Genomic DNA, 14,647 nt, shown 5'->3' on the forward strand with positions numbered 1-14,647 from the left:
ACCGTGCCGATGAGCAAGCCCTTCAATGGTTCTGGTGGTATCTCAATTTCTGGTAGTTGCACTTTTCCTGATGCGCAACACATCCCGGCTGACTCATGTTTGAATTTGAGAGCATGACAATGGGGACATTCTTTGTCCATAGCACCAATCAGCACTTTCGGATGAGCGGAATATTCAATATCTGGCTCGTACTCGAATGCGAGACGAAGGAACGAAGCGGATGTAAATGCTCGATGTACTTGTTGGCATTGTCGGTCATTTGCTCTGCATGTGTTAACTACGAACCGGCGCGCTTGGCTCCGTTACAATTGTTGTTGTTGATTTCGTTCAGCTCTTGTGATTGAGATGCACGCAATTGCGACATGCTCACACGCACGTTTTTGTTATCTTGTTGGATTTGTTCGTCTGTTCTTTCTGCTCTACTATTTCGCATGTTTGTTGCTTTATTCGTTCGACGGCCCAAATGGCCCCCCTTGAGTCTTACTGGCATTGTGCACTGTAATACACGCACACAAAAATAGATAAATTAAAATAAATCATACAAAATTTTGCACGCACTGCGTTGTGATATGCCGAATGAAATGTCAAAATGACGCGACGCTTCTCTTGAATTCTTCTCGGACGTAGTGCCATCTGTCATTCAACAACATAAATAATTTCGTTCTGTTTGAAATACGAACGACGGTTAAATTTGTTCATACAAAAATAATAAAATCGCGATTAAAAAATGGGAGGGTGGGGGTAGGAAGTTGAAAATTTGGGGTTATAGGTATTTTTTGATGTAAAATAATAAAAAAAAAACAAAAAGAAATTTTCAAAAAAATGAAAGAAAAAATTTTCTGGATAGAGATACCCTAATCACCTAACGGTATGAAATATACTTGTTGACCTATTATCATACCTAAAAAATATACATAAAAAATTTCATAAAAATCGGTCAAGCCATTTCGGAGAAGTTCGACCACAAACATCGTGACACAAGATTTTTATATATACAGAGATATTATTAATAATTGACTATTGTAATTATGTTTAATTTTTTTAAACTCGCGTAATATTTTACACCTGGCACTCACCACATTAATACCGACTACCGTTTATAAGTTGTCTTTGAAAAAATATATAAGATACCTATAAAGAAAAGCATAGGAAACGCAATAATTAATCATACTCACAATATTACTATTTTTATGAAAATATAAATTAATTCTTATTTTTAATTTGCAGGTGGACATGGCACACTTCTCGGAGTGATAAACTCGGTTGTGCATATGATCATGTATGGTTATTATTTGCTCACCTTAATCGATAGCAAGTACAAAACTTCCATTGGCCTGAAGAAACACATAACACAGATACAAATCGTAAGTATACAATGATGGCACCTACATATCTAACAATGAAACTACCGTACAACACATTTTACGAAAAAAGAAAGTAATGATTAAATATATTTTGATGATTACTGGTTAAGTTTGAACATCGTACTTAAGCGTTTATATACGTTGAATTAAAGCAATTTATTGAACAAATTGGTACAGAAAAAACATAATTGTTCCGTGTAGGTTGTATACAGTGTAATAAATAGGTGGGTACCTAAATCTTTTCGATTAATATTTACGTTTACTTATATTATTTTCAAATTAAGTACCTACATGAGTTTTTTTTTCTAACATTTTTGATTATTATTTAACATTTAGCAATAATAATGCTTTGGAATTCCTTCAAAAACGGACATTAAAAAACCACTCGCATGAATGCATCTCGCGAGATAGATGTAGATTCGGTTACCACTTGGTTCAGGTTTTTTTTAAAGCTTTTTCTAATATGTTTTTGAGGATGTTCAATATAAAATATTTTGTACACTGGACTTTGGCAACAGTAATTAAGTAAGCAAAATAAAAATGTAATTAAGCATGAAGTATATATATTATACAATATATATAATATAATAATATAATGTAATATTATAGGTACAATATTCTTTATTTTTTTTAAATTATGGATGTATATTATGAATTATAGTAATACCTCACTCTATAAACTAGATACAGCGTAAAATTTTCAATGAAAGAAATAAAACCAAGAAAGGAAAACAATTTCATTTAATGTTCCATGGATTTTTTTTTTCTAAAAATGCAGAATATGTTAATGGTGTTAAAAATATACAGTACTTATATAATTATTAATATTCGTTATTTTACATACAATATAATTTATTTTAAAGAGAGTATGTAACCATTTTTACTTGATGTAAATTTATTATGTGTAAGTATTTAACTATGAGAAAAGTACATGCATTTTTACACAATAGTTTGTATGTACTTATAGTAAATTAATATTGATGAAAAACCCATTATATTACATTGTCTGTGTCTTCACATTTAATGAACATGGATTTTTATATGATGAACATCGAACACATCAATTAAATTAATATTTGACACGTTTGTTTGGTTTTGTTTACTACAGGTGCAATTCTTACTATTGGTTCTTCACTTCTCAATGACCGTCATTACTCCGAACTGCGAATATCCATCCTGGGTAGCAGCTGTTGTCGTTCCACAAAATCTCTTCATGCTTTTACTCTTCGGTGATTTCTACAGAAAATCTTATTTGAGAAAGCCCAAGGAGAGTAGCACTAACAATGGAAATAGTGTATCCAACATAGAAAGTTCAAAAATAGTTAAAAAAGAAAGCAATGGAATCCATGCCAATGGAAACCACGTGTCCAATGGCAATTACAAATCAAAATCTAATTAATAAATCTGTTAATCTAATTCAGTGTCAAATTAAAACATTTATTTAAAGTAGACACATTTTATTAGATTTTATCATAATATTATTGATTTGTATCGGTTATTAAAATATATAGGTTCATGTAAAGAATAGTTAACCTAAATTAAATTGAATTTGAATTAACTAGATTTTACGTAAATACTTTTAAAATTGAAATAGTTTTTCAATTTTGAAATTTGATATAAAATATCTGTTTATAGTAGATTAAATAGTTTGCGATCATCTTATAGAGACCATTTTGTTAGTTTATGCAAGCATTGTTTCGTAATTTCAACTACAAGTAATCAGTACCAATTTTTTTATATTTAATCACTTGTAAAATATTAGAAGTGAGTTTATTGATAGAAAAATTATATACTTATGTAGATACCACAATATTGTGAAAAATACAGTAACTATACAAATTATTTTGAATGAAACTAAGAGTCAAATCATTAGTGTTTAAAGAAAAAAGACGTAAGTAAGCAATCCTTTAGTGCAATCAGATTAATTAGGTACATTAATTAATTTGAATCAATAGTAGATTATAGTTTTTTTATTTAAATGATAGGGTTTTTTCTATTAAACTAACATAGTATACAATATTTAGTCAATACATTATATTATAAGACTTAGTAAGTAATACAAAATTATTTAAATATTTTTTTACCATTTGTTTAAATGCCTGAAACTTATATTCACCGTAATATTAGTTTAGTTAAAAACATAAAATTACTATAGGTAGATAATGTAAAACTAAAACTAGTGTTAAGAAAATGTAAATAAGTTATAAAGTGTTTAATAAATAGTTTTTGTATTTTCAGTGTGTTTTTTTTTTTGGATTTTCACCTTAAATGAAATATATCTATAATGTACATATACCTACATACATGATGTCATATCATTATAAAATTATTACGCATGCAGTAAGTATATTGTTATTCATACTATACACACACTTTTACTTGTAATTGTAATGGCATATAAATACATTTCTATGGGACCTCTGATGTAAAAAATGACTTCAGAGGAAAGTGTTCCGCTAATAGGGGCACATAGTATCAGAATACAAAGCATGTAATTTTATACAATTTATTAGCAATTTATATTTAAAAGTATTTTACATAAATAATATGTATCTAAATGATTACAATATTTTATGGATTAAAAGATAAACTTACAATAGAAAAAAAAGTTATAAAATGTACATTCGTTAATTACTTTTTTAATCATTTATAATTTTAGGTAATTTTATATTTTTTTTTGAAAAACATCAATTTTTCTATAAAAAAAATATGTTCAACTTATGTTTTTTTTTTTAAATTTATTTCGAATAAAATTTCGATATTGCTCGATTTGATATAAATAAAAGTTTTTAAAGCTATATATTTTTTATGGACTTAATAATAAACTTAATAAATGACATTAATTTAAAAATACTCTTCAGGCATTGTGCATAATAGTCGAGCAGAGTGATACGTACCTAAATATCTTCTATTTTTTTTACTTTGCCCGGGCGTTACTTTATGGATACTGATATAAAGAATTTGTGATTGTAATTTTATGTCGGAATAATATTTTTACATTTTATTAATTGAAAATAAAATTTTTCGTCAAATCACTATTGGAAATTATCAATAAATTGTATTATATGTACATATTGCATGCTTCGTATTTTATCGCTAGATGACCCATAGTATAATTACTAATATCTACACTGCAACTCGTTTAAAATTAATTAACAATAGAAACAATAACAGAAAATTCAATCTAATATGACTTGTCAATAATTACCTTGTAATAGGCAGTTTGATTTTTTCTTTATAGGTGTCTGATCCATTTTTTTTTAAAATATTGTTTTTGGTTTTGAAACAAAATTTTTGTTGTTGTTAATTCTACGATATCTAGGAGTTATTTATGTTGACAGCCGTTTTTGGACTATGAACCCAGCTTCGGAAAGGTTGACTATAACTGATGTTGGAGATTACTATAACCTTCCTCCAATTTTTGATGGTGGTGACAGAGCGAGTGGGTATAAGTATATGTTATTATTTATTACACTTCTCGTTCACATAGTACAGTACTCATTCTGTTATATTCTGTTGTATTATTTAAGTAACTATTTAAAAAAAATAATATTATATATTTATATAGATTTTAATATCATTGAGTGTTAAAACGGTTTATAAAGAGGTGTATTAAACAGATAAACATTTAAATAAATAATGTTATCATTAGTCCTTTTATATAATATGTAAAAACTGATATAATAACTTATTGTTGATCATTTTCCAATGTACCCCGCATTTTTCCCGAATATATCCGACATTGAGAAAGCCTGTTACATCTCTCGTTAGGTACCCCCAGGATATTTGCGGTGTCCCATCAGTTGCATATTATCGTGATATATTTACGGGGTTGTCAGTTATACTTCCAACGTAAGGCACGTCAAAATATAATCTTGATATAATGTTAGAAGGACGGTAATTAGCGAACAGTGACTCTCGCTGGACAAAATACTACATGACGATATTATAATCTTGCTGTCCTAGCAAGGATGGTATCTGTCAACCTACACAACCTGTCAACATACCTCACAGACAAATTGTCAGAATGTTAATCTGCATTCTGCAATATAGCACTCGATCCATGGCGGTCGAGGATCAGATCGGAATTTACCAAAGGACGGCAACACAGGCTTCACATGCGACAATTAAGGCTAACGCACTGAGCACTTAACCCAGTTCCTGCCATTTTCAAGTTAAATGATTTCGTTTAATAGAAAATGGCCGAAATGCACAAGTTGCTGAAAACATCTTTTAGGACTATCCGATGATGGGGTCCGTTTAAATGAAACTGTTTGCTAGGGTCCGTCCACATACTCATGTAACAGACCACGTCGATTTAATATCAACGAATGCCAATTTTGAGGCATTCGAGAAATTTGTTGCGTCGTGTGGACAAAAGAATAATTCAGATTTCTCCAAAGATTCATCAATTTATACTTCTGATTCCTCTAGTATGGCAGGGTTTCAGTACAAATGTACAGATAGCACCAAATGTCACTAAAGGAAAATGACAGTTGATGAATTCAAGACGTTCTTTTTAATTTTTGGATTTTTTAAAAAAAATCATGGTTTTTTTATATCATTAGGCACTATGCAGCTTCATCTCGGGACAAGGAAGTAAGGTACCTACTAAAATATTTTCATTTTAAAACAAAAACAACAACACAATGGAAGGCGGCCGTGCACCAACCACGGCTGCATTTACATTCTGAGAGATAGGCTAACTCAAATCATTGACCTCCTTCCTCACGGTTTCCCAACGAGGACTATTTTGATGAAAACTCATTTTTTTGTTATGCGTTGGACATGGTCTATTCAATTTTACAAGGGTGGAGAGTTTCGGTTTCTGATAGAGGAGGAACACATTTTTTTCGCATTGCGGCCACGACGAAATCTCTTTATAACAGTGTTGGTGTCATTTGAAAGTAACGTTATCAATACCTAAATGAGTCACGTGCACTACCAGAAGATTTTGACATCATTCTGCATGCGGTACTCAACGCATCGTGATACACATTTCTCCACACTCTACCTTGACTTACGGGTCTGTATATCCTACGAAAGTTTTTCCTTTGAGACTTTTAGCGTATATAATTGGTAGCACCTAGAAATATATATATTTTTTTTTATTTGAAGGAGAGAGGATCCGGACTGCCTATTGCGTGGGTGCTTGATCACACAATCTTAGAAATAGACAGAAGCCTTACTAGTGGTGATCATAAAACTTAACACTGTTCTTTAAAATTGAATAATGTCGTTGTTTAAATCATTTTCATTAAACATACAATCGGCTGTAAAATCATTTTTAAATAAATACATGCAATAAAACAATACATATGCTATAAACTCTCATGGTCAAGAGCATAAAAGCAGGTGAAGTTCAAATAATTTATAAAAAAAACTGATAGGTACTTTTGATTATGCTGTTGTTGGCACAAAATTAATACTATACTTATCTGTTTGTACCCATAACCAATACTGAAAAAATTCTTATCGATTTTTCTAAAATTAATAATTATTGAAGGATTAATTATCAATCGTTATCTTCATAATTTATCGAGAAAGAGGAAGGACCGTGACCAGGGAACTCAGAAACAATGGAAACTGAAATACCTAACAAGTAAAGAGAAGCACGCAACCGATCTCGAATAAGGAAGAATACGGGATAAATTTAAGCACGTGTCAACAATACATCATACGTCGAATACTGACAACTGCTCTCGGTTTATACATTGACGCTCATTCAATGGTGGTGTATTACACACGCTATTGGACGTCTATAATGCGTGGTTCATTTTCGTCGGACACTCACACATTTAAAGCCCTGCGTCAAAATTTACTGTATTGGTATATAGCAGTGGTCTCCAAACTCAACATGAATGTGAGCTACTTATAAATATTCCTTCTTTATATTTTTTTATCACCGTCTTTTATCTTACTATTCATAATATTAGTATTATTATTGTATTACATACTTAAATAAATTAGGACATCGGGCTTTCAATAACACATAAAATGCGTAGCTACTTTAATTATTTATTTATAAACAAAACAATAATTGAAAGATATCTTGAAATAAGTGTGAGTAAAAGTAAAAATATTTAGTGAAAAGAATTGCATTCACTTTCCTTCACATTTTTTTCAATTCTCGGTTCTTAATCAATCTTAATTTCAGTCTCTACGACTTAGGTTGTGCTTCCAGAATGTAAGTTTGTTGGAAAATGCTTGTACTTTAGAGATCATTCCCGCAAACTACAGAAAATGCCGCCGCGAGCTATTGGTAGCTCGCGACCGACCGTTTGGCGATCACTGGTATATAGCCTACAGGAATTGTGTTTATTATTTTTTCAGTGACCGTGACCAAGATATATATTATGGGTCTAGGACGATTTGGCACCGGGACAACTGGACGCCACGGAATTCGAAAATAAATAGACGTTAGGTACTTAAGGGTACTTTAAAAAAAATATTTTATAAAATTATTTATATTTAAATGATTATAATTATGATTTAATAGTTGGTAAGAATGTCAATATGCAGACGTAAATAATGATTTAATCGTGCATATGTTTAAGTTCCAACGAAAAAAGAGTTTTTTATTTTATATAAAGCCTTAGGCATAGTAATTCTCAATCCGCAACAAAGAATACATTATGTTAAGAGTAAAATGAATTAAACTACTAAGTAGTAGATAGAAACTGATTAAAATACCTCGTCTACGTTCTGTATACGTGTCTACGACAGTGCGGTGTCCAATTATCCGGAGTCCAGTCGTCCCATTACCTATATTATTCAGCAAAAGATACACATTTACTGAAAGTATGGCATATAATACAATAATTGCACGAGAAACCGGCCAACGGGTTTTTAGTGGTGCGGACCTATAAACAACTCATAACAATCGATTAAATTATTAAAACTTTTATTTATAATAAATTGAAATAAAGGTATCTAATAATGTTATAAGAAGAGTCGATTGATATGTCTGTGAAGAATCAATAAAATTAAATCATTCACGGTTATCACTGCACCCAATGGCACGTCCGTGTGCAGTAGGTACTCGGACGCAGAACACTACTAAGATTTATATTTTTTTTTGTTTAAATAATTTTACTAAACATGGCTATAATTTTACGTATGCATCACTGTTATATAATTACAAAACATACCGAAATGAATTCTCTGAAAGTCTCACGGGTCAATGTTATATCACACCTAACAAATAAAATGTTTCTGAAGAAAATTCTTTATACTTTAAGCAAATGGAAATAAACTAGTATATGAAGCAATACAATTTTAATAAAAGAACAATTATTTATTCACTTTCATTAGTGAGGGGCAATCTGTCTTCGCGAGGCAATCGCATTAGTAACCCAAAAGGGGCGATAGTGTTTCATGGTGAAATATTTTAATATCTTTTATTTGAGTAAACAGTAGGTATAATACTTATACATTATACATACCTTCGTAATTTCTTTTGCACCGCATTAGAAATAGTAGGAAAGCATTTAAGCACTGCACTGACATATTGTATGATTTGTGGGTATATACTAGAATTCATCGAGCACGATACATCAAAAAATAAAGAGACAGGGCGAAAAGAAAGTAAACTGCACCAGACGAAACCCTCGATAGATTTTATCTACGTAAAAAATCTGTTCGAATGTTCAGTAGGTCATATATATATATGCGGCTGTATATTTTGACATTCTAATGGTTCATCGACACGGATGAACTTATAATATTACATTGCTGTATAGTGTGTATGCCGGTAAAGTCAGTGACATTGAAAATAACTTTTACTTGATTCACACCCACACACGTTAGAATTTTTCCTGGTTATAAAACATCGTACCTAATATAAGGGGTCTAGGACTATTTGGCACCGGGACAACTGGACGCCGCGGAATCAGAAAATACATAGACATTAGGTACTTATAGGTACTTTAAAAAAATATTTAATATTATTATTTATGTTTAAATGATTATATTATGATTTAATAGTTGGTGAGAATGTAAATATGCAGACGTAAATAATGATTTAATCGTGCATAAAATGTTTAAGTTCCAATGAAAAAAGTGTTTTTTATTTTATATAAAGCCTTAGGCATGGTAATTCTCAATCCGCAATAAAAAATACATTATGTTAAGTGTAAAATGAATTAAAACTACTAAGAAGTAGATAGGAACTGATTAAAATAACTCGTATATGTTCTGTATACGTGTCTACGACAGTGCGGCGTCCAATTGTCCGGAGTCCAGTCGTCCCATTCCCAATATAAGTATATTATTATTATCTAAGATTGAGAAAAATAAGATGTATTAAAAGATATAATATATACCTATCTAATATATATAATACATAATGGATAATATATATCATAATTATTATAATATGATATAGGTATATTATCCAATTATATAATATAATTTATAATGTAAAATATATAATATAATATATAATATATTATATAATATATTATATTATATATCATATATTATATAATATAAAATATATACTATATTATTTATACTTAATATGTAATATATCTAGTTATTTTTGTCAGCAAACTGAAACACAAAAGCTGCTTTGACTAATATAGGCTTTATTGTACCTACTCCAATATGATCTAAAGATTGACATATTAATTGATGACACATTAAAGACATTTTGGAATTTTACATTTAGATACGCTGGTATTCCACGGTAAATAATATGTAGTAATGAATAGTAGTGATGTAAGAATTGTTGTCATGGTGTACCAAAAGTTACGCCCAATGAGATTTTAGTTGGTAGATGAATGGATGGTAGATTTTAAATATAAGTAGATAAGTATTCTACATGTCCTGATCGATCTTCTTCAATTTAGAACATAGTTATTGGCATGTGTGATTATTTTATTTAAAACCTTTTGCCATTATTATAAAGTTACGGGAAGAGTTTGCCACAATATTTTAATCCAAAACGCGAAACTGATAATTGAATTGCTAATTCAATATGAGAACCGCAATGATTAAGCGAGAGAAAAAATGAAAAAAATGCATTGTTTTATAAAATAATATGTCAAGTTATATTTGACAATCACTAGCTTATTGTACTGAATGCATGTAGGTACATGGCTTATAATTACATCAGGTATATAAAAATATATGTGTCTTGATTTATCTGTTACTCTGCCTGTAGCACATAAGCTATCTCTATATGATGTACATAAATTTGCATGCGAACAAGTTTGCGTCTTTGTTGCGCGATCGCATAAATAGAACACCCACGTTGCATCTGTTAAATGTCCGCTTCATTTAATCGCTTTGTCACGTATAGAATTTTTTCACACTTCTTCCCATTCACTCTTGAAACTCACGTAAAATACATATGAGCTATATCGAAATAGATACCTACTCGTACCAACATATAGGTATTGGTATTCAAAACGACGCGTTTTGAATCGACCCTATATTGCCTTTCTTATGATATTATTGTTAGTTAAATACTAAATAGTATTATTAAGCTCATTGACAATAATATTGCCAGGTGACACTGCCATCTGGAGTTTTTTTCAGTAATATAATAATATTGTCTTTGCGTTCATGTAGTCTTGTTCGTGTGTTGAATTTATTGCTAATACAGTAATTTTATATATGTAGAAGAATCCATATCTTCCTGTGCTCAGAACTATAAACATACCACATAGTTCGATAGTTTTGACAGAAAATGTGATGTAGTTAGAGCGACACCGAGTGACAGAAAACGACAAAATAGGCTTAATGTAAGAGCAGTTGGAAATAATAGCGGTAACAATAATCAGTTTTACCTTATGTAATTCATGCGCAGTAGAAGAAAATCACAATCTGCGTATTTTCAAGATTAAGTTATTCCACTATTATAGTTTAATGCATTATATGAGAATTTCGTTGCATTGTAATCGGAGAAAATATGTTTACTATGTTGATGTTTAAAATGACTAATAACTTTTTTAGATTATTATTGTAAAATAATATATTATATCGATCTGATCCCATAGTTGTACGGCTGAAACATATATTAATATTCATAATAATTTTATCTGCACTGTATTTTTCACTCAGTTTTTATGATGCCAAATCGTGCTTATCTCTCTTGCAAGGTTTCTTCGAATGGATAATGTATGGCCTGCTTCAAAAAGAAATTATAAGTCCGGGCAGTTTAGTTTTCACTACAATCACTGTTTTTTGCATAATACCAAATTTACCAAAATTAAATTATTCAGTCATGTTTTATTCATATGATTTATTTTTCAGCTAACTGAAAGGATGTCATCTTTGACTGCCCAGTGTTTAAGTAGAATGCGAATGTATTTTTCAAGTATTTTTTTTTTCAGAAGCATAGTAAATGTTAGATACATAAAACTCAAAGCAATTTGGGAATATTTTTTGGTATGAGAGTATAAAAATAAATACAAAATAAATATTGCTTAAATAAGAAATATGTATTACGTCTTGATTAAAATTCACAAAGTATCTATAGATGAAATTGGTAAAATTATTATGATGTTGTTAGCCTGGAAGCCAGCAATTATTCCAGTTATGGTCGTTTATGCTGTCATGAATATTGAAGCACTGTTAATTTATATTTCTTAAAATACGTCGCCTATCATATCTCTTATACTATAATCGTCATCCACTGCTGAATGAAGGCCTTTCCATAGCTTCAATCAATCTCCTTGTCAAGTTTCTACGAGCCTCGTATCATAACGAAATTTATCAATTCTCCAATCCAACCAATATTTAGAACAGTCCAGGGTCCTATGATGGTTTACTCGTATGGTGGCAGGATGTAAGTGATAGCCTATGCGTAGAAAAGTATAAAGTATAATGCGGATGTTCAGAGTTTTGTGAAACTTTTTATACTGTCTTAGAGTCATTGTGTCACGCCAGAACTTTGATAGATATTTAATACTACCAGCAGCTATGATAGTGGATCTGAGGTGAGCATTCCGCTTATTATTCGTGTGGCTGTATTTACCTGGCGGCATGCACACTAAACTGAAGTAGGTACAATACTCGGCGAAAGACTAAACTAGGGCAAGCGAGGCAGTGTAGAGAGTATGTAGGTTACATCTCCAGCTCTTTACTGCTAATTTGTTATACTTACTTGTTAATTGTGGTTCTAGTTTTCCCTTTTATTTTCTTGGGATGGTCTTGATAAGTCAGGCTCCCGTTCAGCGGGACACCTAAATAGCGTCGATTTGACCCATGCCATAAACATATTTTTTCTGCAAATCAGACCTTGACTGATACATTTGGCTTTGACATTATGCAGGTGGGTACATGTGCGATACTATTGAATAAGTTTGGTTTCAATTATACGTCATAGAAGTGTCTCAATGACAATGTCTTACACCAAATGTGTATTACGCCTTTTCTATGGATCCTGCTTGAGATATCAAATCATTATAATCTTTGAGTATATATTTTCTGTAATAATATGCAGTATATATTTCCTGTTTCATATGCAGCAAATTTTATCGCCGCGATAATTTTTCGCCAAACGATTTTTTTTTTTACATAATATGACGCTCTACTACGAATAATTGTTGGAAAATAGTCTCACAGATTTTCGTCGCTGCGATAAAATTCGTTTTGTGTGAAACGGGGGTATGTTCACTCATTAAACGACCATACTAATATAATACTATAGTTTTCTGATGTACTTACTATTTATTAAATATTAGTATGAATATTACTCCCACATTATAATTGTTATGTAGTCCATATTGTGGACATGGAGTAAAAATAAATATCTAGTAAATTAAACCAGGCTAGGACGTAAAGAAATTTTAGTTTAATTAATAGCAATTGCATTGCTCTCAAAGTGCGTAAAAGAAAAATGATTAATTTGAGTATATTTCTGTGTCAGAGAGGTCTTTCATATAAATTCATTTACGCTGATGAATGATGAGTATAATTTATTTATTTGGACAAAACTATACAAAAAAACCTTTTAATGCACTCTCAAAACTTTCTAATAGAGAACGGTTAAAGTAACATAATATTTTAATATAATTATCCCAAATTATCCTATAATCTGCTGAATTAATAACGCAATCAAATAAACATCATTATAGAAAAAATAAATCAAAAAAGTATTATTAAGGTAGTCGATCAAATTCCATACAAACTAGTAATTAAATATTTAAGGAATATAATATTATTATCATGATTAAAAAAAAACGTAATGACCGAGGTTGTACATTGGACAGCAATCATTGGGTATTGTAAAAAATGCATTTACATATGAAATATCAATTTAAACAGTAAAATACTTAATATTTGATTGTAGTACCTAGTACCTAGTAAATTGGTTAAAATGACACCAGTGACACTATTTTTTGAAGAAATTTATAATACAAACCATATCTATACTTTCATTTGAAATAAATGGTGACATATTGAAATGTTCTATTTTAAAATGGGTTAGTCTGATTTCAGCAGATGTTTTTTTCAATTATAAAATAAGATTTTATAAATAATGTTGTTGTTCAAGTTCACGAATTATCGCACAATTATTCTTTAAAGTTTAATTTTAAATTTATTCAAATTAACATTTATTTATTTTATATTTATTATGCATTCAAGACTTTCACATAGGAAAAAACAAATATACATGTAACAGAACAATATTTCTATGAAAAATTACAAGATAAAAAGAACTTTTTATCTTGCAATTTGTTTTTAAATTTTCTGTTGAATCATATAAACTTGACAATTCTATGTATTAATAACTTAGGACAAATAAGCCAATTGTCAACAAATCATTTTTTTGCTATTTTGCAACAAACAAATATAGAATACTGAAATGTCATTTTGATTTCCATAGTAACGTACGTGTATATTAATAATTTAGTTGCTAGAACCACCCCCTTAGCAACCAATAATAGTGGATTGGATTACGGATTTCTTCCGAAATAACTTTTCATACAAAACAGAATGAACTAAAAATGAATTCAATTCTACTTAAAGATGGATAAAATTATTAAAAGAATGCGTTGGCATCGTGTTTTGATGTATACTAAAAGTTTAAAACGTCTAGCTAGTCGGAAAGTTAGTTAAAAATCGATTACAAGATTTGTACTGGATAAACAACCAATGGACAAACAAGAATACGAGCTAAGAAAAACGTGGTAAAATCAGAGTAATTAGATGAGTAAGCAAAAAACAAAAGTACCTACATGAAAGTACACTAAACGAAGAAATAGACAATAAAAAAAAATCATATAAACTAATCCTCACGCAAGTGGATTATATCGATCGGAAAGGCTATT

At 30.1% G+C, this 14,647-nt stretch overlaps 1 protein-coding gene across 1 annotated transcript in view; it reads left to right on the forward strand.

The window, feature by feature from the left end:
* LOC147068231 (very long chain fatty acid elongase 7-like) overlaps nt 1–2,763 on the forward strand; it is a 60,708-nt gene extending 57,945 nt beyond the window's left edge. Inside the window, exons 5-6 of the mRNA XM_085952641.1 lie at nt 1,228–1,364; nt 2,473–2,763. Coding sequence (XP_085808767.1) covers nt 1,228–1,364; nt 2,473–2,763 — 428 coding nt within the window. The remainder of the gene's footprint in view (nt 1–1,227; nt 1,365–2,472) is intronic.
* Nucleotides 2,764–14,647: the final 11,884 nt, after the last annotated feature.

Source organism: Rhyacophila brunnea, unplaced genomic scaffold (genome assembly GCF_057557595.1).
Source record: "Rhyacophila brunnea isolate RB1 unplaced genomic scaffold, BYU_Rbru_1.0 scaffold_3, whole genome shotgun sequence".
NCBI lineage: Eukaryota > Metazoa > Arthropoda > Insecta > Trichoptera > Rhyacophilidae > Rhyacophila > Rhyacophila brunnea.